This window comes from Poromitra crassiceps (assembly GCF_964638095.1).
Source record: "Poromitra crassiceps genome assembly, chromosome: 5".
Lineage (NCBI taxonomy): Eukaryota > Metazoa > Chordata > Actinopteri > Beryciformes > Melamphaidae > Poromitra > Poromitra crassiceps.
In genome coordinates, this window is record NC_139642.1 from 39,597,725 (window position 1) to 39,624,320 (window position 26,596).

General features: G+C 41.9%; 1 protein-coding gene across 4 annotated transcripts in view; it reads left to right on the top strand.

Moving 5' to 3' along the window:
* Positions 1-26,596, top strand: part of nbeab (neurobeachin b) — a gene marked incomplete at both ends in the record, with an annotated part of 283,508 nt that overhangs the window by 51,730 nt on the left and 205,182 nt on the right. For all 4 annotated transcript variants that reach the window (XM_083636986.1, XM_083636987.1, XM_083636988.1 and 1 more), the window contains 3 exons: positions 21,381-21,612; positions 24,187-24,287; positions 24,567-24,662. In XM_083636986.1, coding sequence (XP_083493112.1) covers positions 21,381-21,612; positions 24,187-24,287; positions 24,567-24,662 — 429 coding nt within the window. The remainder of the gene's footprint in view (positions 1-21,380; positions 21,613-24,186; positions 24,288-24,566; positions 24,663-26,596) is intronic.

A 26,596-nucleotide genomic window follows, 5' to 3' on the forward strand; every position in this document is an offset into this window, starting at 1 on the left:
ATTCAGTTCAAGATGCTTGCAACATTAAAGCACCAAAGTACTCACCACATTACCCATCAACTCAACTTGCAGTAAACAAACAAGCAAACACGTTGAAGATGTACAAATGGGAACACAATTAATTTGGCTCTGTCAGTATGTACTGTATGTCTCTCTATTCTCTGTTTCTCTCCGTCTCTGTGTTTCACTCTCCCTTGCTCTTGAGTTTTGTTCCCCTTTCACTTCTTAGCATCTCCAGCTCGTTCATTTGCTGTTTCATTCTGTCTGTCTCCTTGCCGTTTCTCTTAGTCTGAATGCTGCTAGAGGCTTTAGCCTGCTGGGCCGAGGAGTTGCAAGCCTCTGCAAAAGCACCGTGTGGCTGCTGTGGATCTGCTGTGTCTGCCCTCACCTGCACTTAGAAATGATACGTCTGTCCTCTTAATAAACTGGCTCATGTAACTCTCTGCCAACCACACACACACACACACACACACACACACACACACACACACACACACACACACACACACACACACACACCATGTAGCTCTCTTCACCGAGCATCATAAGCTTAGGGCAGACAGCAAGACAATTAGGACTTAATGAGGGTTGGGTTAGCAGTTTAAACGACTGGTCTTGAGTAAATCCTTGCCTTGATCTTTGAAAGTTCTGCATTTGAGCTGACAGAGCAACAATGGGGCTTCACACGCTTCACACACTACCGCCTCTCTCTCTCTGCGTGCTGTCTCAAAATTGGCAAATCTTGCAAAAATAGATCCTCTCACCTACACAGGAAACAGGAAGTGCGAGTCCACAATGCAGCTGACAGGCAACAGAAACGTGGAGGAGATAGTTGCTTGCCAAGTCACCTGCCAACAGCTGCTGATTACCATTGGTTGTGACGTAGACTGCCTAGAAAAGCAAAAATAGCCAGTAACTAAATTAGTTGCAGCATTAGCTTCACTCTTAGCCGCTTTTCCTCTGCTCTATTTGTGGCTTTCCCCCCTGAATTAAAATACTTGCTGGTATGGGCACCTCAGCATCAAGGCCAGGAACTCACTATCCAAGGTAGTGCAAGTGAATAGTAAGAACATAGGAGCCCAGCAGAACATGCTGTCTGAGCTGTTCAACAGACAGGTAGGAAGGAAGGCCAGAGCCATCGTATCTGACAGCTCCTATCCCTATACACTGAGTTTCAGCTCTTGACTTCTGGCTCCAGGTACAGATTACCCCATATTTAGAGTAACAGGTATACAACACTGTCCCATGCTTTTTGGTTTTGCCCTTCACTGTCCGGATTCTGGCCCAAAATATTTGACTGGTACTCTAAGGCCTACAAAATAACCCTTCAGCCAGAGGCGGAACTCGCCATCCTCGGCTGCTCTGAATCCTCTCTGCTCCTCCCCATGGCTGTGCAGCAGTCTCTGATACAGAGGATGACTGTCGCCAAGAAACTCATTCTAAAGGAATGGAAGTCCTTCTCCCCACCCTCTTTTCAGCTGTGGTTGATGGACATGGCCTCTGTTGTACGGATGGAGAGACTCAGGTTCCTGAGGGCTAACTCACTTAAGAGATTTTTGGCTCTCTGGGACCCGTTTCCGGTCTACCTTGACGAGGCTAGGGGCGATGGTTGACTCACATGGCTGGTTTCTCACGGTTCCCCTATGTGGGGATCCTATATCTCCTGCATGCACATAAGCACTTCACGCAGCAGGTAGCATCACACAGCAGTGTCATATATTATGTATGCCTTTTCTTTTCTTTTTTTTCTTTTCTCCTTTTCCTGTGTCTGAGACTGTTCGGTTTGTTCTTTGTGTTCTGAAAAACATTGAAAAAATACAATATTGAGGGAAAAAAAGAGTAACAGGTATAAGCAGCACCCCTTCAACCCCACAGCTATTTCTGTTCTGAACACTGGCCAGGGGAGGAGCTAGTGAGTCCTTAGGGTACTCACAAGGCTAAGGTTTGTTGTTGTGTCTGTGTAATGATGACGATCATGCACTTTACCCTGGTACTTATATGGACACATTCCGGTATACTGTCTATTTTTGTCTGTCCTGTAAATGTTTTAGTTGTTATTGCTGTTGTGATATTGCACTATGTGAAGGTTGGTCACCAATGCCTTCTAGTCCACTGTATTCAGGTCACCTCCCTCCCCCTTATTGTATGTCTATGTCCTTTCATGTATAGTTCTTGTAGCAAAACCAATTGCGCTTCAGGGACATAATGTATATATATATATATATATATATATATATATATATATATATATATATATAGTGGGCAATATTCAATATTGTGAAAAATAACGCATAGAAGGCGGTAAATATTGCGATATTCGCTATTATCGGAAATCGCCACAAGCCTATCTGATGGGCTGGTAGCATGTAAATCATTATGAAACAACTTTGATCTTCAGTTTACTGGAAGCCTGCTAGACACACACACACACACTCCGTATGCTGTGGTCATTCACTTTAGCGATGCATAAACACTAATCTCTCGCAGTATTTCCACAAACAATACACAAACCCTCATGTTTTCCTCCTCACAGTCTGATCACATGCTGGGAGTTAGCCAGTAATTCTAGTCACATTTTGCTCAGGCCTCCCAGTGGCTGTTGGGAGATTTATGCTAAGCCCAATTTAAATCCTGTTTAGCTTCTGTAAATAAATGCTTCTGCCAGCCTCACCTTCAAAGTTTTGCATAGTGGCTGTAACCATAATAGGATGAATCCTCTGTTTGCTTGACATCTTATTTTTGGCTGCTGTTGCTGTTGTTGTTGTTGTTGTTGTTGTTGTTGTTGTTGTTGTTGTTGTTGTTGTTGTTGTTATAATCATATCATATCTTAAAAGTGTTGTTTTTCAATTACTATACTTTGCTTCTATGTTTTATCAGTGTTCAATCAAATCAAACTAAACTAATGAATATGATGTCTGAGCAATGAGGAAACGTGTTTTTTTTTCTGTTCCAGTGAAAAAATAAAGGTCCGCACACCAGAGGAGCTCCCGTTAGGTTTCTTTATTAAATTATGCACACAGCGTGACGTTTCGGGCCACACTGGCCCTTCCTCAAGACGCTTTGTGGAGTGGCAGAGAGAAGCCGTCTTAAATACCCGTATCAATATACAACACAGATCAACAGGTGTTCAGCAATTAGTAATTAGTAAAGTTAAAATAAAGGTGTATACACATAGGCAGCATAGGTTATTCAAAACACACATGTACAGATTCTAACAGTATATATATATATACAGTGTAGACAAGGAGGACACATATAATTATATATGCCACCAAATAAGGTGGTTTTTTTCTGTTCCAGACAAGATTTGTGGAGTTACAGCCAGTTTTGTTCCAGGCTGATGCTCTCTCTAAGTGTCTGCTGGTTCATGAGTCCAGTGCTTGGCACATTATGCAGCACATTTTGAGGTGTTTCAATGACAATAGTCAAGGTGCAAATTGTGTTGAAGACGCTGTGTGAGCTGCAATGCCAGTGTTTCATTTGTGGCTCTAGACTCCGTTTTCAGCTTTCACAAGGTTGCATGCCAGCGGCTATGCCAATATGAATCTGCATTAAGTAGGAAATGAGGAAGTGTTCTACTACCTCAAGCATGTCAAGAGCAAGCCTTGGTCTTCTGTGCTTGTCAGACCACTCTGGAGCCTGAATCACCCATTATAATGTGCTCTCTCTCTCTCTCTCTCTCTCTCTCTCTCTCCCAAATCAAGATCATTCTTACTATTGACAAAGCATGAGGACAACAAACAAACAACAACAAAACAGGGAGGCAAACATAGAAACAAACGGGAGCATAATGTCAACTTACCATTAGCTCATTGTCCTTTTCTCTCTCTCCCCCTCCCTCCCTCCCTCCCTTCCTCCCTCTCAGTGTCTCTCTCTCGAAATGATTATTGCTTTTTAAAGGGAAAACGAACAATCATTTTCTCATTCCTAGTCAGCAGCATGCAGCTCTGTGCTTTACTCATCAGGGAAGCGCTGTGGATGGATAGAGAGAAGGCATTTGGATTGTGGACGTTAGCAGCACGGTTCAACATTGATGTTTAGGCCATTAATCAAACTCAATAGAAGCACAGAGCGATAAGCTGATTTGTATATCTGATCCCTTGCTCCCCAACTCCCAAGCTTCGTTGGCTTGACCTTTACAGTCCTGACATTTTGACAATTTTAGAGTAGGGGAAGAATGGCCATGGGTACATTGGGTAGGCTTCCACCTCAACTCTTCTGGAGTGGCCATGCCATTCTCTGCCAATGTGTGCCGCTGTACGCAAAGCGTCATACATCTTCCTTTCTGAGAATTCGAGAGCTAAATGTTCATGAGTGCGAGGCAAGCGGTTTTGCTCTGGTCCTGTTCTGGTGCTTTACTATGTTGTCACTCTGACCCGGGTTATCCTCATACCACTGGATACAAATTATAATAGGCCAATTTGTGAGAGTGTTCCTGCTCTCTGAGCAGAAAACAACAACTTTCCTTCAGATAATTGTCGCTCAAATGGTTTTCTTCTTCTTCTTCTTCTTCTTCTTCTTCTTCTTCTTCTTCTTCTTCTTCTTCTTCTTCTTCTTCTTCTTCTTCTTCTTCTTCTTCTTCTTCTTCTTCTTCTTCTTCTTCTTCTTCTTCTTCTTCTATGTCTGAGCCACTAAGAACATCTATCTTATGCAACCCTATTATTATGCTTTCACTGAATCCCATGTTTATTTTAGTCTCTCTTGCTATATATGCCCAGCATTTTAATACAGTATGTGAATCCCTGCTTGGACGTGCAGGGATGTATTTTTGAACTCTGTTACATGTTTTATTATTAATTTAAAAATAGTGGGGGGGGCATTCCTCCTCTGCACATCTGCTCCCCAGAGAGGCCTTCTTCATGCAATGCTCACACTCACCAGCAGCCTGGTAAATACTAAATAGGGCATCAGTTCTATTTATTTTCACCCAATTTAGTGGCCGCTGTAGGCTTCCCTTGGAAACCGTCTCAAGTCCAATCTCTACTGCCTGTCACCATGGCGACGGAGAGCCTCCAGCCCTGGGCTGCTCAGAAGCAGTTGAAAATGGAGGGAGTCTTAAGGGTTCAGATGTAAGGCTGAGTTTACACGTAGCGTTTTCTGATGTCGAAAAACTGCTCAAAACAGTGAGACAAAATCAGACGCACACAAAACAGTGTTGTGCAAGAGTCCAGTATAATACATACTGCTTTTAGCATCGCTGGAGATGGTTGTGGAGTGGACTACAGGAGGAATGCAGGCCCACCTTCTCTCATCACCCTGGGTGACTCCCCGGTCAACACTGTGGAGTCCTTTCACTTCCTGGGCTCAACAATCAGCCAGGACCTGAAATGGGAGTGAAACATCAAAGCTCTCACCAAGAAGGGACACAACAGAGGATGTACTTTCTTCGGCGGTTGAGGAAGTTCAAGGTGTCAAAGGCAGCGTTGGCACTTTTCTACACCTCCACCATCGAGTCCATCGTTTCTTTAAGATCGTTTTTTAGGGCATTTTTGCCTTTATTAGATAGGACAGTAGACAGGCAGGAAAGGTGGGGTGAGAGAGAGGGGATGACATGCGGCAAAGGACCACGGGTCGGATTCGAACCCGGGTCAGCCGCGCGAAGGACTATGCCTTTGAAGTACGCGCTTTACCAGGTGAGCCACCGGGACGCCCTGTCACTGTCGAGGCCATCATCACCTCCTCCATCACAGTCTGGTATGCTGCTGCTGCCGGCAAGGACATCTCCAGACTGCAGCGCATCTGCTGCCGTGCTGAAAAGGTGGTCAGGTGCAGCCTGCCATCCATTCAGGATCTACACACTGCCAGGATGCTAAAGCGGTCTCAGTGGCAAAGTGCCCTGCATAGAAACGCGTCACCACCAAAACCATTTTTTGCATGGCGCGCGCTCTCCTCTTGTGACTTGAGTTGCATCTTTTTAGGTGCGCATAAAAGTATTTGTAACTTTTCAGCCCAAGGTGTGGAGTCGCATCGCTCGTCAATGTCACAGTTGGGCCAGACAGACAATCAAATCGAGCAAAAGGCAGGCTTTCCTTCCTGTTTTGATACTGTTTGATGTGGTGGGAACAGTGGGACACTGGCAAAGCTCATATTAGCAGTCTTTAACTCGGTCACACACATGTAGCCCTGCTCCTCAGCGCTCCACAGGCGCCACAAGCTGTTTTTCCCGACAGGGGCTGCCTACAGTAGGTGTTTTTGACACGGCTGCGCTTCCCGGTGTGATCGGCCAATAAAAACCGATGTGTGATGCGAGTCACATGAGAAGAGCGTGCGCCAGGTGCACCGTGACCGTACAGTACCTTAGGGAAACAATGGTTTTGGGGACAAAGCCTTTCTAGATACGCTTAGTTCTCAGTGTGATCACCCCCTAACTCTGTTAATTCTCTGCCTCATAAGAAGGGGGCACAAATTAATTCTTTCCAAGCAAACAGCTTATGTGATTGAGACACCCAAAAGCCTTAGGCTAAGAGAGGAGCCGCAGGGTGAAACATTAGAATAAGCACACTGTAATTGCTCTCACCTCAATTATTGTTGTTTTTTGCTCAGAGTAAAATGCCTGCTTGCTGCAATGCAATTCCCAGCACATTAAAGAGTCTCTGTGTGGCAGAAAACACCCAACTCTGCTGGATTAGCTTTAAAGACCCCTTCAAATCATGTTTTAAGATATATAAAATCCTCTACTTTGAATCATAATCTGTCTGATGGTTTTTCCCCCACACACAAAAAAAGTTATATTATCTTGTTAAAATAAAATGACATCTACTCCTCCCTCATTAAAAATTCCAAAGCAACCAATCAGGGTTATCTAGAACATAAACATAACTAGCCAATCACAGCATTCAAACAAGGCCTTTAACTGGTGAATACTGGACCGGGATTGGCTCCAGTGTTCGTGATGTCATGAATCATGCTAGTTGAAAATCACCTTTTCAGTGAGCTCAGAGAACCTTTCCCACATTCTTCAGACAATTGTGGAAACAGCCTTCTAGTGTCAAACTCTGCACAGACATCATTCTGCACAGTGAAGCTCAAACATCCAACTGCAGGAACAAGAAGGAAAAACATATTTTTGACTTTAGGGGGTCTTTTAACATCACAGGATCCCACTGGTTTTGTCATTCTTTCCATGTCAGTCAGGAGACACACTCATCTCAAGTAAGCATGTGGGCTGTTCAGTGAAGTTCAGATGAATGTGGAGGATGTTAATATACCCAACCAAAAAACACTATTGCTAATCTAATTTCCCCCCTGGGTGAGGAGTGGTGAATGGTGAGGCCTTCTCTCTAAGTCTCCTGCTCCTACAAAGAACGGAGCTGTCAGTCACGGGCCACGGCTTTATTGTAACCACACTCACAGGTTTGCCAGCTTGAGCTGGATAGATAGCGGTTAGAGCCTAATTAAAGTGGTATTACTCTCCTACCTCACATTGGAGTGTTTTTTTTTTTTATAACCTTTCTCTCTGGTTTGCAAATCACGTACCCGCAGCTCCACTGAGCCTCTCTCTATAAGCCAGAGCAGATATCCTTAATTGAAATGATATGATTAGGTAATGCTGCAGGAGGCAGGTTTCCTCCTTCTGTAGGCTCCTCCCCCAGGGGACAGGGAAATAGGTCAGCTTTTCCCCTGTCTGCAAAACCCCGATTAGAAACACTGCATGGATACTTGCATTATATGAAGAATTGTTGGCCGCTAAATGTACTCCTCTCGGCCACACTGGGCTTTCTCATTACTAAGACTTTCTGAAAGTGTGTGTGTGTGTGTCTCTCTCTCTCTCTCTCTCTCTCTCTCTCTCTCGCTCTCTCTCTTTATGCATGCATGCACGCAATGCATACACACGGTATAAAAACGTCAGGTCTTTGATGTTAAATGACGGCACATTTCTAGAAAGTTCCCTTTTGAAAATAAATACAAATTGGTAGGTCTGCAAAGACTTAGATAAATGCTTAAGCTGACACTTGACATGCTGACTGACAAGTTGTCTCCTGTCAGAACTCTGACACAGACCTCACACACAGGAGGGAGGCTGGAGTATGAGCCCTTCATTATTATTATTATGGGCCTGGAGAGACAGAAAAAGAACAGTCTTCACTTGGCAGCATGAGTTGGGTATGGCCTCCTCCCATATGCTGGGCTCCCAGCCACATGCTTAGAAGATGTGCAATTTCAGTCATTTGTGTTCCATTTCTCATTGCTTTGCAGAGGCCCCAGGTCTCCCATATGGATAAACAACTATTCCGTGATTTATCGTCTTCAAAACGTCAATAAACGCTTCTCCCGTTCCTGGCAGAATAGATCAATCTAGTATGTTATGACTCAGCTCAGCAGAAGAAGGTAGTGTGAGTATATGCAAGCCAGAAGAAAAGGATTAAAGGAATGATTTATATTTCATGGGGGCAGTGAAACAGGATGAGGCTAATAAGATCTATTTTTCAACTTGCTGTTAAAAGTTATAACCACAAATCGTTAACACTTATAACCACAAATCATTAACATTTGTTTGTCTTTGCGATGAATATAAATCAAGCACTTTTTTACAATCTACTCATGAATTAAGGTAATCCTGAAGAAAAGTTGTTGGCAACTGTGAAGAATGGAGGCATAGCACAAATCCACTGGCAGCTTTATGGCAACACGATTACCAAATGATTACCAAATCACAATTAATCAGACCTGCAATGATGGAAATTCTATTGACTACATAATTGGGATTCTTCATTAGCCATACCTATCCAAAGCCACATGAGTTATTTTAGATCCTTTTTATTTGGTTTTCCAATATCACTATATCTAAGGAGAGGTGTGGAGGCAAATGCATAACTAATGGACCAGTAGTGCTGTAATTAATCAGTTTCACAAACTGTGTTGAGGGTGCTGATGTTGGGGTGGGACATCCTATAACGCAGTGAGGGATCATTCAAAGGTCTAAACCAGGGGTGTCAAACATGCGGCCCGGGGGCCAGAACTGGCCCGCCAAAGGGTCCAATCCGGCACACAGGATGACTTTGCAAAGTGTAAAAAATGCACTGAGAAATCCTTCAAACCAATGTGATGCACTTGTGAAGTCTAAGAGGTACCAGGTTTCAGCAGCCTATTCATGTTTTCTGTATTCATCAGTAAATGGGAAACTATTGGGGGTTTTGTCATTTATACTAGATTATTATTGATTTTCTTTGCCTGGCCCACTTGAGACCAAATTGGGTTGCATGAGGCCCATGAACTAAAATGAGTTTGACACCCCTGGTTTAAACCAATGGAGTGAGAGAAATAAGATTTTCTTTGATTGGAAGGGCAGGATAGTTCATGAAAGATACTGTGTTTTCCAGGAAGTAAGGGTAATGGGAGTTCGTTTCATGGGGGCTTATATTTAACTATTATAGCCTAACCTTCCTCTCTGCTGGACAGGCTGCTTTTCATTCAGTAAAGGTGTCCAAGGTCTCCAAAGTCGCCTCAATGTTTTCATTGGCCTCATTTATTACATTATAAATGCCAAATATTTACTAGCCGCGACAGCATTGGCTGGTTTTCACCTTGCGTACGTGTGTGTGTGTGTGTGTGTGTGTGTGTGTGTGTGTGTGTGTGTGTGTGTGTGTGTGTGTGTGTGTGTGTGTGTGTGTGTGTGTGCGTGCGTGCGTGCGTGCGTGCGTGCGTGCGTGCGTCATCATGGCAAAATGTGGTCCTGGAGACACCTAGGCCCCTATCGTTGCATCGGCGCAGTTTCTAGGCCGAGCGGCAGGCGCAGATCAAAGCAGTGGGCGTGGAAAGGCGCACTTGATATCGTCGTGCTGGCGCTAGATGCAGCCCAAAGCATTACAACCACGCCTTTTAGGCGTAAAATTATGCACCGTCATGCTCATTGGATAAGTGCAATAAACGAATCGCACGCTTGCCTTTTTAGCTCCAATTCCAGTGATCCCGCAAAACCAGACGAAAGCCAAACGCTCTGCCCCCCCCCCCCCCTCCCTTCATCCAGCCTGTCTGTCTGCATTATAGGCTATTATTCCATATTATTATGCTTCTCAAACCAATCTAACTGCAGTTTCAATACTGCAAGCATGTAAATACGCTACACTATAGCAAGATCAAAGTGAAAATAATGTTCTATGCATCAGCTAGAAAAATATAGCCTATTAGATTGGTGAAAGTTTGTCCAGAAAGATATCATTTTCTCTCGCCTGCTGCAGGAAGGATGATGCACATAAATATACCCTACATTATGTCAAGTCATTGCATAAATGTGTTTTTATTGTAAAACTAAATGTGAAATAGGGCCAAGTTATTGGAGGGACATCACAGTATAGCAGATGCCATTAGAAGCGCGTTCCGAAGCGCGTTCCGCTGTTACTTCTCTAAATCACGTTAACTCGACAAGGGGTATATATAGGCCCAGGAGGACATATATGTTTCACATAGGGTGGTGTTTTCATTTCGAGGTTTTATTTGGTCCAATATTGAAATGTTGACAATGGCAGGCTGTGTTACCATTACACATTAATTTAGAACTACCTTTTATATCTATTTTGGCTCATTTGGTGGCTATTTAGTAGCGAAATGAAGAAACACAATGCATGCTGGGAACTCAGAGAGAGAGAGAGAGAGAAGGGTGACAGAGAAGAAGCAGTGAAGGCACAGAATAGGCCTGCTTTACAAAAGCGCAAAGCGCTAAATGTAGGCCAGGTCCCAAGTAATCACTAGGCTGGTATTTAGCGCCGACACGCCCACTTTGGGACTGCGCCACGCCCATTCGGCCTAAAGCGCATTTGGCAGCCTAAAGCCTATTGCTATCTTGCCGAAACAGGCGCAAGGCACGTTTTTTTGCGGTTAAGGCCCGTAATAGCGCCGATGGCCTGTGGGAGAATAGAGCCCTATTGTAGCAGGAACTACCACCAAAGTAGTTTTGAGTACTTTGCCAGGTGTTTACGTCTTTCAGATATTTATCAGGATATTGTTTATGCCAAGATTGTGCCTGTTCACCGTGACATTATTATCTGATTCTCTAAATGCATGTGTTGCCTCAGCTGTGTGTGAATTTATAACATTTACCACTATGTCTGCCCTCAAATATGTTATGAGTCAAGCAGATGTGTATTGTTCCTAATTAGAGTTGTTCAGTGGTCATCATTTATGCTAAATGGGAGTACGGCACACACACACACACACACACACACACACACACACACACACACACACACACACACACACACACACACACACCACTGCAGATCCCAGAGCCTGAGTTTGATTGAGCAGTTTGTTGATATATCCATCATCTCAGTGAGCCTCACTGGGATTTACAGTAGTATACTACTAGTATGGTGGTGGTGGTGGTGGTGGTGGTGGGGAGGTGCGCATCAGCACATTCAGCTGCCTGTTCAGGGAAACTGTGGTAAACACACCAGCTACCAGGCCGGCGTTCTCTCATCCGAAAGCCTCAGTAGTAGAATTCATAGATATGTGAGGAAATGAATGTGCAGTCAGATTGTCTTTCCGTCAGTGTTTCCAGTTGCTATAGTGTTTTGAATAAGTCCCAGAGTCAGTTGCTATAGTGTTTTGAATAAGTCCCAGAGTCAGTTGCTATAGTGTTTTGAATAAGTCCCAGAGTCAGTTGCTATAGGGTTTTGAATAAGTCCCAGAGTCAGTTGCTATAGTGTTTTGAATAAGTCCCAGAGTCAGTTGCTATAGTGTTTTGAATAAGTCCCAGAGTCAGTTGCTATAGTGTTTTGAATAAGTCCCAGAGTCAGTTGCAATAGTGTTTTGAATAAGTCCCAGAGTCAGTTGCAATAGTGTTTTGAATAAGTCCCAGAGTCAGTTGCTATAGTGTTTTGAATAAGTCCCAGAGTCAGTTGCTATAGTGTTTTGAATAAGTCCCAGAGTCAGTTGCTATAGTGTTTTGAATAAGTCCCAGAGTCAGTTGCTATAGTGTTTTGAATAAGTCCCAGAGTCAGTTGCTATAGTGTTTTGAATAAGTCCCAGAGTCAGTTGCTATAGTGTTTTGAATAAGTCCCAGTCCGTTGCTATAGTGTTTTGAATAAGTCCCAGAGTCAGTTGCTATAGTGTTTTGAATAAGTCTCAGAGTCAGTTGCTATAGTGTTTTGAATAAGTCCCAGAGTCAGTTGCTATAGTGTTTTGAATAAGTCCCAGAGTCAGTTGTTATAGTGTTTTGAATAAGTCCCAGAGTCAGTTGCTATAGTGTTTTGAATAAGTCCCAGAGTCAGTTGTTATAGTGTTTTGAATAAGTCCCAGAGTCAGTTGCTATAGTGTTTGGAATAAGTCCCAGTCCGTTGCTATAGTGTTTTGAATAAGTCCCAGTCAGTTGCTATAGTGTTTTGAATAAGTCCCAGAGTCAATTGCTAGAGTGTTTTGAATAAGTCCCAGAGTCAATTGCTAGAGTGTTTTGAATAAGTCCCAGAGTCAGTTGCTATAGTGTTTTGAATAAGTCCCAGAGTCAGGTGTTATAGTGTTTTGAATAAGTCCCAGAGTCAGTTGCTATAGTGTTTTGAATAAGTCCCAGAGTCAGTTGCTATAGTGTTTTGAATAAGTCCTAGAGTCAGTTACTATAGTGTTTTGAATAAGTCCCAGAGTCAGTTGCTATAGTGTTTTGAACAAGTCCCAGAGTCAGTTGCTATAGTGTTTTGAATAAGTCCCAGAGTGCCCATAGGGATTCAGGGGGGAAATGAAGCATTTTATTGTGTTGGTGGAGTTTGGGAGAAGGCTATTCAGCTCATGTGGGTTTTTGTTCTGTGGGCATTAATGTACTGTACATGCCTCTTGTTTTGCGTCTGTTATACCTCTACTCATGAGAGTTTGTAATGGTCGTCATTGCACTTGGCGTAACTCAGTGGGTTAAATGGTGGTATTAGTCTGCCCACTCACAGCTTCTCCATGGTGCTCATTAAGCAGCTGGACTACACCACATAAGGTGCAGCAGCCTTTGACTGCACAGAGAGTTGATGATGGCTTAGGAAAGTGTGCACTATGGAAACTTTTAAATAAATATTGCTAGAACTGAACAGTTCATTGAACTTCTGAACAAGGTGTTTTTGAGCTCCAGGTAATCTTTGGTGCATGAATCAAGTACAATATTGGTGAAAACCTTTCATCATACTCAAATTCAGTAAAACCTGAACACTGGTATTTAGTTTATACTTTTATATTTTTATGAAATCAAGAATTTAAGCAACTTTAAAGTAAAAAAATAATAAAGTATGACAAGACCTCGCAATTAAAATATTCTGTCAAATAATTCCATTGTGATTAGGATCTAATCGCAATTAGATCCTAAAACAAAGCAGAATGGAGTATACGGTAATTAATAATAATATAATATAAATAATATTTGTTATTTGTTATTTATTTATTTGTTCCGATCATGATATTACATACATGATAATACATACATGCAATTCAATATTTACACATTCCATGGCCGGAAAGGAGCAGGAAGAAGAAAAACTTATATTACCTGGCTGCCCCCTATTCAAAACTTAAATAAACAAATTAAATGGTCTGCCGATTCCAATTACAACATTTCAATAAGACAGCACATTTATAACTCATATGGGAAGGAATACAAATAAAGTTATGAGCCGTGAGTTTGAAACAAAATTTACCTCGAAAGATCTATGACCAGACATTTTCATATTGCCTAAATACTCTTTGTTTATACAATTTTTTTAACTGAAAAACACTTAAACCTGCCTTTACATCATTAGGTAATGAATTCCACAGTTTGATACCAGTAACTGAAACACACATCTGTTTTAAGGTGGTCCGTGCAAACTGATGCTTAAAATGATATTTCCTTCTATTGCCCTCGTCCACTGAACAAAAAACAAACAATTTTTGCAAATTTACTGGCAAAACTCTGCTTTTTGCTTTGTACAAAACTAACAATATAATAATAATAATATAAAATATAATAATATAATACTATAATAATACATATAACGGCTGCCATATCGGCATAGGTCATGTTTACCACAGTCACGTTGCTCGCTGGAGGCAAAACACACGGAAATTGGAGGCAAACATGAATCACCTCAGAGTGTTACCAAAATGTCATCTTGCTGTGTCGTTGGGTGCGGTGCCAGAATCAAAGGAGTAATGGCTGCAACTAGAGATGAAACAGTATGCACATTTCATATCACGATTATAGTGACCAAAATTACCACAGTATTATCACAGTATTCTTAAAATATGGTGAAAATGTTCAAAGGTACTGATACACTCACGGAAATCATTTCACCAAGTTTTATATTGAAAACTCAGACCCAAAAAGGACTGATACACTCACTGGAGACTGTTGCTAACTTTGGTTGATGATGGAGAGTATTTACTGTGTTTCTCAAAGCACTGTAATCACAGTAGCACGTGATCACGGTAACACGGTTTTAATGATAATGAAAATTTGAAACGGTACGGTTATCGTCAGGAATTGCGTCAATATCGTTATTGTTAAATATTGCCGTTCAAGCTAGGGATGTTCATCAATTATCGAAAATCGATAATCGATCGTTAAGGATTGGAATCGATCCTGTGGCATTTGGATCGATTTTTTAATTATTAAAAAAAAAAAAAATTTTGGGACTAGGTTTGGGTGGAATTCGTTCCTCCTCGCCCCACTCCATTGCACAGCCGACTAACGTGAGGTGGAGCTTCATATAGTCTCTAGTTTTCTGGCTGGGCACTATGGAGGACCAGGAGGGTCTTACGCTAATGAATGGAGTGTCCCCTTAATAATTATCCAATCGTACAATTAAAAAGAGTAATTTCAAAAAGAATTCACAAATGACGTATTAATACATCATTAAAAAGTGGTATTTGGAAAAGGAACTTCAAAAACATCCATTAAACAGTGTATTTCAAAATGGAATTACGAATACATCATTTAAAACATCATTTAATACATTGTTTCCTTATTCCTATTCGAAATAACCATTTGGAATTGTATTTGAAGTCACTATATTAAATCCCCGATTCGAAATAACGATTGGAAATGCCATTTACCCATTGCATGACACTTTTGGCCTTAGCCTAGAAAAACTGTGTAAAACAATGTAAATTAGACATGTACTTTAATTTTAAATTTGACATACCTTGTAGGCCCTGGAGAGTCTTAAGCTAATGAATAGAGTGTTCCTTTAATAATTATCTAATCGTACAATTAAAAAGAGTAATTTCAAAAATAATTCACAAATGACGTATTAATACATCATTAAAAAGTCGTATTTGGAAAAGGAACTTCAAAAACATCCATTAAACAGTGTATTTCAAAATGGAATTACGAATACATCATTTAAAACATCATTTAAACAGTGTATTTCAAAATGGAATTACGAATACATCATTTAAAACATCATTTAAACAGTGTATTTCAAAATGGAATTATGAATACATCATTTAAAACATCATTTAATACATCATTTCCTTATTCCTATTCGAAATAACCATTTGGAATTGTATTTGAAGTCACTATTTAAAAACCAATTCAAAAAACCGATTGGAAAACCATTTTGTTTTAACATGACACTTTTTTGCTCTTTGTCCCCAGCCAAACAGTGTCAATCGTGAATCCATGGTCCTAATGCAAATGAGCCATGTAACAGGCTCTCTGATTGGCTAGAGAGGCAGTCCACTGAGCCAGGCTCTTTCGCGCCTCAAAGCTCTCTAGCCAATCAGAGAGCCTGTTACATGGCTCATTTGCATTAGGGGGCTCAATTCACGATTGACACCGTTTGGCTGGGGACAAAGAGCAAAAAAGTGTCATGTTAAAACTAAATGGTTTTCCAAACGGTTTTTTGAATTAGTTTTGAAATAGTGACTTCAATACAATTACAAATGGTTATTTCGAATAGGAATAAGGAAATGATGTATTAAATGATGTTTTAAATGATGTATTCGTAATTCCATTTTGAAATACACTGTTTAAATGATGTTTTAAATGATGTATTCGTAATTCCATTTTGAAATACACTGTTTAATGGATGTTTTTGAAGTTCCTTTTCCAAATATTACTTTTTAATGATGTATTAATACGTCATTTGTGAATTCTTTTTGAAATTACTCTTTTTAATTGTACGATTAGATAATTATTAAAGGAACACTCTATTCATTAGCTTAAGACTCTCCAGGGCCTACAAGGTATGTCAAATTTAAAATTAAAGTACATGTCTAATTTGCATTGTTTTACACAGTTTTTCTAGGCTAAGGCCAAAAGTGTCATGCAATGGGTAAATGGCATTTCCAATCGTTATTTCGAATCAGGGATTTAATATAGTGACTTCAAATACAATTCCAAATGGTTTTTTCGAATAGGAATAAGGAAACAATGTATTAAATGATGTTTTAAATGATGTATTCGTAATTCCATTTTGAAATACACTGTTTAATGGATGTTTTTGAAGTTCCTTTTCCAAATACGACTTTTTAATGATGTATTAATACGTCATTTGTGAACCCTTTTTGAAATTACTCTTTTTAATTGTACGATTGGATAATTATTAAGGGGACACTCTATTCATTAGCGTAAGACTCTCCTGGTCCTCCATAGGGCACGGGCCTTTGTGCCAACAAAACTGTTTTAAACATGAGAAATTCACACCGGCATGCGCCGGGGACAGCAGTGTTGGAGAGGAGACACATTGAAATAAAGAGTTCATTGAGGAGAACACGTTGTCTTTCGTATTTTCTGCCATAGGCATTCATTTTGTTAAAAAAAAAAAAAAAAAAAAAAAAAATTGAAAATTGAAAATATTGAAAATTTTCTAAGTATTAATAAAATCGATAATCGATAATTGATCGTTAATTCTCACCGATTATCGATTTTGGAAAATTTTCAAAATGAACATCCCTAGTTCAAGCTAATATACCTCTTTCCTCGAAATATGACGGAATGAATTTGAGTTTACAGGTTGCATTTATTTTACTGCAAGTTAGCTTTTGCGTTTGTAGTATAATTTGCCCTTGTATACAAAGCAGTAGGTTATTGGCTTCTTAACATTGATTATGCGTCTTGCGTCATTGAAATCATTAAGTGGCATTCAAACTGTGCAGCAATTAACTCTCGACAGCTCTCGTGTGACTCAGAGAGGCTGCTCTCCATGAGGTAAGTGTGTAATCAGTGATGTTGGGCCTTTATTTACCTCTTATTTGCACAATGGGTGAAAATGATTCTGGGGATGTGCATCTGCAATTACACTGCTCTCAAGATGGTGGCTTGGGTGTGAATGATGTAATTAATGGGGGAGGCAGAGGCAGGCGAGAGTGATGGGGTTCAGCTGAGACCTCACAGCTCTTATTTCCTCCTTGGCACACTTCTCATGCAGTGTCGTGTATGTGATATTTGTCATAATGAGTAAACCAGAGGAGCCTCTTGTTGCCTGATAATGTGCATATAGACAAACATTGAGCTCTCTTACAGATCCTCCACATCAGCTATTTCACATCATCAATAGATATACTGGTGTTCCTTACAGCACAAAAGGCCACAAAGTACTGTAGCACCATACTAACGCTGAGTTAGTGGAGGGAAATGCAAAATCAATACAAAGGATTTTGTCCTTGTTTCTCTTAATTTCATAAAACCACCACTATTTTCTTGTCTTCCCCAGCTAATAGCCTCAGCCGTATTCAATGAAAAGGATGTCTTTGTCGTTACATTTAATTAAACTTGAATAGCTTTTTCTGCTCTCCGCTTCCTAGTGCTGCACATACTGTGCTGTAAGAAAATGTCCTCCCACCGGTCTTATTCATCTTTCATAACAAGACATTTGCATTTGTGCTGGAATTCAAAGATCCTAAAACAAAGCAGAATGGAGCATAATTTAACGGCTGCCATATAGATTTCACATGAGATTTTTCTTTTGATTTGATGTAAATTCTGCGTGTAATGGATTGCTCACGTGTGTGCCTACGCCGCCGCTCTGCCTCTCCGCTTTGCAACTATATAAATCAGTAAAAATAGTAAAGGTGAGTTCAGTTGACTGCCCACTCTCCTTTTAAATCAAACTTTCCTCTGTTTCCCCCACCTTTTTCAATGTGTCACTGTCACGCCAGACCACAACTCTGGGCATCGTTGTTATTATCATCATCGCCTAGGCTTCCAGCTTGGTCGCCTAGCTGGTCACACTACTGTAGCTTCGGGTGCCACACCGGCTGCTTGTCTCTCGCCAACTCGCACGTCCTGGTTCACCTGGTTTTATATTTGCCACATAGAGAGCCTCCTCACCTTCTCTTTTCTGGCCTGGTACGAGGGTCTCTCAGAGGCCAATAAGGCCAAACTGAGGAGGGTGATTAGCCTGGGGTCCAAGCTCTGCGGGGCGCAATGCTCACCCCTCCAACGGCTTTATGACCAGAGGGCGGTGAAGAAAGCAAGTCAGATCGCGAGGGACTCAACTCATAACCTCAGCACTTGCTTTCAGATCCTGCCCTCTGGTAGGAGATATGCTGCCCTTATATTTAAAACTAACAGGGGGAGGGCCAGCTTCATCCCCTCTGCTATTAGGCTCCTTAACAAACATAGCCCCCGCTAACCCCCCCGCCCCTCCCCTCCATCAGGGAAACCTGGCCCTGTTGTGTGCTACCCCCCCCCCCCCTCCCTTTTTTTAGGTAGGCATACAGGTGCACAGAACTTTTAGAGTAATTATGTATTCTTTTGTGATATTTTGTATGCTGTGATCTATTCACTTTTTTATATATTGTCTTGTTTTCGCTGTACTGACCTTAACAAAGTGAATTTCCCTTGTGGACAATAAAGTACAACTTGATACCAGCCTTTTGTCTCGGTGAAACTTTTCCAGTTCATTTGTAGACATACAACACGCGTATACTTGTAAAAACAGCATTATGAAAGGGGAAACATGACAGTCCATTGACTTGGTCATGGCACACGGTAAACGCCATCTTGTAGCAAGGTCAAGAGAGAGACTCGGAAGCCCTTCATTCAAGACTCCTGCATTAGCATCAGCGTGCCCCCATAAGCTCCACCCACTTCAGCCTGACAGCTATGCAGAACCAATCACGGAGTGTGCCGTGACAAATGTGAACCTGTCATCTGTCCTTTGATTAGCCTTCAGTACCCAATTAGATTTTCAGGACAAGGAACCAGATGCAGCGTGCATTGCCTGACAAAATCATCAGAGTGTTGCTTTACTGTGTTTGGTGGATAAACACCTGTCTGTCTGTCTGTCTGTCTGTCTGTCAGTCTGTCAGTCTGTCTGTCTGTCTGTCTGTCTGTCTGTCTGTCAGTCTGTGTGTCTGTCTGCAGCAGTGGTGGTAGTTAGTCAGTGGGCAGGTGGTGGGAGGGGCGTGGCACTGAGGGCGGCCCACATGCCGATGACGAGAGGCGGTGAAGTAGAAGAGCTTGCCGCCAGTCTGTTCCCTGTGCCTCCCAGTTAACATCGTGACTATATTTAGAAGAAGGCCTTGTTACAGCACGCTCTGGCTTGACGGGAGTCGTCTGCACAGCTCGGCCACTGAACCCGCTCAGAGTGAATATCACCCCGAGCCATAAGTTTACAAGCTGTGACGTCCCCTGTGATCATTGTTACTGCCTCACCTCACTGAGCACTCACTCTCTGTGCTCACTGATGGAGATGTCAGTCTGCTTTTCAGGGGGATGTTTTTGAGGATGTGTAGGCAATAACCTTTTTCATTTTTCCCCACACAAGCTATTTTCCCACTGACTGTACGCCGATGAAAATACTCATCTATCAATATTAAGGCAGTCGGATCTTCTTCTTTTTTGGTCTTTCTAAGTGCAGAATTTCTTATATTACTTTCTCCCTCTTTTCTCCTGGCCACTTCTACTTTTGTATTTGATGCACATATACAGTAGATGCAAATAATAGCTGTGAGAGGAATATATAAGGCAGCTGGCTTTTGTAGTGTTCACCTCTATGGTAACCTACACAACACCTGCATTCTGATGAGGAACTGTCTCTTCCATCGCAGAATCAAAACAATGAAGTGTCACTCAACATTGTAAAGTAATGGCGCCAGGATCTGACGATGGCTGTGGTGAGGTTTGATTCATACCCTCATGGACTAGTCTAATCCATAGGTAAAAGCTAGGCTGCTTTTGATCCCGCCTATAGCTATTGCCTGTCCATCACAGTAATGCACTGGGTATCTAGGTCTATTTTCCACCTGCCTGCTTTGATGCCCACCAAGCCAAGGTGTTGTCAGTCCTCTCCATACGTACTACACATTTCTTGGAAGGGCCAATTTCATGCTTGTTGAACTTTAAGAACGGCACTATTGATTGTTGTTCTCTACTTTCTGAATAGTAGTGGTCACTTGTGACTCAAAAGGGCAGTAGGTCTATGAGTATCCCCCTTCCCCCTCCGCTTTCCATTAAACGTCAAACCATTTGATTTTCAGGGCTGCTTAAAATCCAATCAAAGCCTTTTAGCAGGAAAGAGATCTCCACCTTCTTCTTCCAGTGATAGTCAAGGTGCCTCAAATATGCCTTTAACAGTGGACTAATGACCCAGGGAAATACGCGGCTCGACTGAGAATGTGAAAGTGTCGACTTGGTGATGTTGATCTCACGGTAGTCTCTCCCCAGATTCAAATATTACGTTGAGTCACTGCACTCCACATACAACATAAATGAGTCTGTGCCACTTCACAGCCACCGCTGCTGTTTTGAGGGCGGGTCCTAGTGGTCAAAATTGAATGACTGACAGGTGTGGTTCGTTAGTCAACAGAGTCAGGTCGGGTGGGCGCACCTGATCGCTGAAGTTGTTACTGATTGGTGCCCTCAGGATTCGGACATCAGTTTGCAGCTAGAAGTCTCCCAGACCCAGAGAGAGAACTGCAGCATGCAGTAACGTAGTGTATCAGACCCAGAGAGAGATCTGCAGCATGCAGTAACGTAGTGTATCAGACCCAGAGAGAGATCTGCAGCATGCAGTAACGTAGTGTATCAGACCCAGAGAGAGATCTGCAGCATGCAGTAACGTAGTGTATCAGACCCAGAGAGAGAACTGCAGCATGCAGTAACGTAGTGTATCAGACCCAGAGAGAGATCTGCAGCATGCAGTAACGTAGTGTGTATCAGCCTAAGAACTCTCATGGGTCTGGTGTTGAGACTATCTCGTGGAAACAACCTGATCTAGAACAGCAGCACTGGGTCAAACTGTGCTACTTTTGGTGTTACATTTTATTGCTTAAGCCATGACGCTTTGTTTCTGGAGCATCATTAAACAAGTCTGTTTTTCATGATGTCATAAGGTGACAGCCCATAGGCCATTCCCAGGTACAAGACTCTGTATGAATTGCCTCCTCCTACACAGGATGGACCCAGATCAGCAGATTGCTATAAAACGAAAGGGCTACAAGTGAGATCATCTCTCTCCTTGTCCCCCTCTGTCTTTTCTCTGCAGTTGGTGGGCGGCGAGTTTGATCTGGAGACCAACTTCATCATCCAGGATGCGGAGAGCATCGGCTGCCTGGCGGAGCTGCTGGAACACTGTGACGTCACCTGCCAGGCTGAGATCTGGAGCATGTTCACCGCCATCCTGCGCAAAAGTGTCCGTAACCTGCAGACCAGCACAGAGGTCGGCCTCATCCAGCAGGTGCTGCTCAAAATGAGCTCTGTGGATGACATGATCGCAGGTACGCTATTGTTGCGGAGTGGGATTCTTTGATTGTTTTTTGTAACAACAAAGTAAAATGCAGTCGCAGTTGTTGTACATTCATCTTCAGATTGATTGTTATTTATATGTTAATGTCCGCTAGAAAATTCAGTGTGTATTCTGCCTGTTTGTTTTGGGCCTCTGGCAGCATCTTCTAATAGATTTGCATTTGGAGTTATAATGGGCTAGACAGAAGTTGCTATAGGCTATACACTATTCTATGTGAAAAGCAAATTTCCATCTGCAAGCTCTACTCTTCAAGAATCTAGGTGACCTAACTGTTATTTACCAGAGCTCAGCGATAACACGTTCAGAGTTATCTCCTTCTGGAAACACAATTTTGTTTTCAAGCAACCTGCCTGGGAACCTGACAAATCTGGCTGCTAGCTCATGTTTTCATTTCAAATGCAATGCAGTGCAATGTGAATTGGTCTGGCAACGCATTGTCTGTGTAGCAACATTATCAGGGGGGCTTGGTGCAAAAGCCAGATACTGTAGGGAGGTGGAGGAGGTGGATTTAGTTCATCCCTCGAACATATTGAAAGTCTGCAGGCTTTAAAAAGAAGACAGGAAAAAGTGCACGAAAAAATCTCATTGGTGACAGTGTGTGTTTTATAATGAGATTGAATTGGCAGTTAAGGAATATTACATTTTCAGTTCCGTTTAAAATTCAATTTAAGAGTAATAAAATATCCTTCCCTGTATTCTACTGGAATTCACATTCATTGAGTCATTGGCTCAAGTGATTGGCCTTTTTTACTGTCTGTATAGACAACCAATTTTGTAAATTAATGAACGTACTATGCAAATTATCCAAAGATTGTTAGTGCTGCTCACCCTATGTTACAGCAGTGTGAATTCACTTTCCAATGCACCTACTAGTATTTATAGATACTGCATGACTTATGCAAGAGAGAATATTATGCAATGGCACGTAGTGTAACACTGTAACCTAATTGTCAGAAAGCCTTTGGCAACAAAAGAAGTGAGGTCTCATACCAAATTTCAATCAGAAGGCCGCCATATTTGCATAACCTGATCAGCCCATGACGTCAGTCAAGTTTAAGTATGACATCAGTTATGACGTCAGTTCATCCTAGTACATATAGCGAGGGTTCTACGTCACCTCCCTCTCTGGCGGATCATACTGTAGCAGCAGCCGGCATCACGGCTGTTCATCATCTCCTCTGAAGCTGTCGTTTCGCCCCACCCACCTCCCCAGTCCACCACCAACGAGTCTTGACTCCCAAAGAATCCCCCACGGGGGGGGGGGGGGGGGGGGGGGGATTCTCTATCCTAGCCTATTCAGATGCCCTCCTCGATTCCCACCTGGGACGATGTGAACGCTGAAGGAATGCGTGCCCGTCCGCATGTCCTCGAGTGCCCACCACCCGGGTGGGGTCGTCAAAAAGGGCCTTTCTGTGTGGAGTTTGCATGTTCTCCCCGTGCCTCCCGGGGGTTTCCTTCATATAGGAACCCCCTTCACCAAAACATGCAATATCCTGGTTGCTAATGTGGTTCCCCCTCTAGTCGTTAAGGGCGCCTGTTCAGAGGGAGGGGAACTGGTTGGAATAGCGTGAACCTCCCACGTGCTATGTCCTACCGGTGAAGCTTCCTCTGTCAGGTGAAAAGAAGCGGCTGGCTAACTGCCCATGTCTCGGAGGAAGCATGGAGCCAGTTTCGGCTCTCCCCAGATCGGCAGAGGGTGGAGTAGCAACCAGGATAAATAAATTACGTTAGCACTAATGGGGGATAAAAATGGGATAAAAAATCGCCACTTGTTAAATCTTACTGACTGGCCTCTCATGATTGAAATTGAAACTGAACCCCTAGACTTGCACCACAAAATATTTTATTTCAAATGGAGTTTGACTCCAAGATGAAATATCAGTCATTTAAAAAAATCCCACTCTTACAGTGAAATTGAAATATAAACTGAAACTGAAACTTTTTAAAGGATAACAGGCAATATATTATTATATCGCATCCTCAATATTTTAAAGACGTTGAATCATTGCCTTAAGACTTTTTTTCATGTAAGTTCATAGTATTTTGGAAACGTGTTCTTCAAATCTGTACTCACTGTTGACTGTGACACTTTAATATTTTGCACTGTGCAAATTGCATCGATACTTTGTGTTACTTCTAACCTATGATTCAACTGATGAATGCAAAACGAAATGCATTTCCCATACAGTCTTATTGTGGCAACCTCTAAGTTAAGCAATTTGCCATTTAGACATCACTTTGATTTACAAGTCCGTTTCTATCTCCGGGTAATAGTAGTGGAAGTGTCTCTGTGATAAATATAATGGAATTTCACACACAATGAACTCGGTGAGAATGAAGCTAAATTGACAGTTTATTATCTCTGAAGATAAAGCATGTGAATACTTACAGCAGTCCTGTGCTGTGAAGGCCGCCCCCTGGAATGCTGGGAAATCTAATATCTTCAAAATGTAACTACATTTGGTGTTCATATTTTCTGATTTCTCTCCTCTCTGTGTGTGTGTGTGTGTGTGTGTGTGTGTGTGTGTGTGTGTTGCCTTCACAGACTTACTAGTGGACATGTTGGGAGTGCTGGCCAGCTACAGCATCACAGTGAAGGAGCTGAAGCTTCTCTTCAGCATGCTGCGAGGGGAAGGGGGCCTGTGGGTAAGTGACAACAGGGGCCCCATGCAGTGTGCTGGACAGCAGTGTACGTGACACTGACACCCGGCTGGCCCCAGAGAGCCAACACAATGATCTGTTCGTGGCTTGTTCTGCTATTGACTCACTGCAGAATGAGGCAATTGACAGCGTATTGACTGTCTGCACAGTCAAGCCACTGCCAGAGCTTGTAGATTTTCTGTTTTTTTTCCCCTTCCTTTTTTCTTTTTTAAACACTTCAACAGTGTTGTCATTACTCTTTGTATCTTTCTGTCTCGCCTGCAGCCAAAGCATGCAGTCAAACTGCTGTCAGTGCTCAATCAGATGCCCCAGAGACACGGTCCAGATACCTTCTTCAACTTTCCTGGTCGCAGCGCAGCGGTAAGCATTCACATTTTCCCATTCTGTAGACCATTTTGAAATGGGATGAATACAATGTATTCATATGCATGTAGCTCATGTGTGATGTAAAGAAAGTACCGGTAGATGCACAGAATACAATACAATGTGAAAACTAGAAGTGCACACAGAGCGCAGACCTCCGCCAAGAAGGTCTGCTATGATATGCACATTTTGTGAGTTTTTAGTTTTTGCTGTATTCGCTGAAAGCCCATCAAATAGATGACCACATGCTATAAAAAGGTGGTTAAAAGCATCACACATCTTTGATTTATCTGAAATTACATCTCACTGCCAAACTGTGGTGGGAGAGTGGAGGTGTGCCTGCTTTTTAGTGATTTTACAGTTTTCCAAAAAACTGGCTGCATTTCCATCAGATTTAGCTTTCCTGATTACGCTGGTACATTCATGAAAATCAGCCCAGTAGTTTTTCCGTAATCCTGCTAACAGACAAACAAACAGACAGCAAAAACTGAAAACATGAGCTTCTTGGCGGAGGTAATTAAAGGTTTGTACTGTTAAAGGACAAATTCACCCTCGATCACTCTTATATTAATATATTTCAACAATCTGATATGCAGTGCAGTCAGTCATTTTGTGATTAGGTGTTGTAATTAACTTTTTTGATGGACCCACTTTCCTTCAACCTGCCTTTTTAATTCATTCTGCTATTTTTTACATTTCCCAGAATGACTTTGGACAATCCCCAGAGAACAGGCAGCTTTTGGCATTTAGCTGTGGGTTGTACATGTAACTAAGCAGAAAGCAATAGCGATAGGTTAGTAGGAGCAAGAGAGTGACAACGTCTCAGGTGGACACACCCCTTACTCAAAATGCAACATGTCTAGCTGAGGCTTAAAATGTTAAACAAATGTGCAAAATGGTGAGTGTAGAAAGAAGCCCTTCCCAGTTGATGTTTCAGATCGCTGAACAATTTTCTGCTACAAATGCTGTTGTAAAAATGAGAAATGAGGAAAAACACGCCAAAATAGGCCCACAAATGCAAAGTACATTACCAACAGTCAGTGTTTTAGGCTGGCTTAGGAAGACTTGTACACTTCTGTTTAATTGTAGCCTTATTTAGTACTGTCATATTGTCATTGTACACAATGTACCAAAGACAATGATTCATATACATACAAACAGCATTTAACATGAACTATATACACCTGGCAAAGAAAAAAGAGAGGTTTAAAGAAAAAAGCAGACCTATACAGAAAATAAAATACAAATACAAAGAAAATGTGTTTACAATAAATACCGTACACAGACACTAGATAATGTGTGTGACTAGAGCTTATATTTTATCACTGTGACATTAAATCTACAATTGCTATTTTTTATAGACTAATAACGTGTTTACATGATCATTGTTTTAAACCATTGTTCTGCTTGTAGTCAAGGTAATTGGCCATTATGACTTGACTTTATGTTCCCAACTGCTTGGTGTCGAGAGGAGAATCTTTTGTGTGCCGTTGTTATTGTGCAAAACTCACATAGGCTATTAATAAGGATTGGTTTACAGGTTAGACAGACGCAAAGCTTTATACAGCAGCACTCTGCAACAGTACAACTTGTCTCTGGTGCAGAATTCCTATGTCTCTGCAACAAATACAACATTTTACAGCCAAAAAGTAGTTCTCATAGAGATACTAACCCATTGCCTAATTCATGCTTAGATTCAGCAGAACTAGTGATCATTGATAACCTTAAGAAGGGCAGTTTCGGTGCTGTGGTACTGTTAAAAACCTGACAACCTGAAATTACATTTCTTTCCATAATTGCAAAGAGTTCCTTTAAACTGCTTTCTCCAGAACTTTAAAGATTAAACATGACTTACAAGTAGACCTATAGGTATTAAACAGAATCAAGGTTGGGTATCTTGCAGAAGGGGTTGAACACTTGCTATTGTGAAA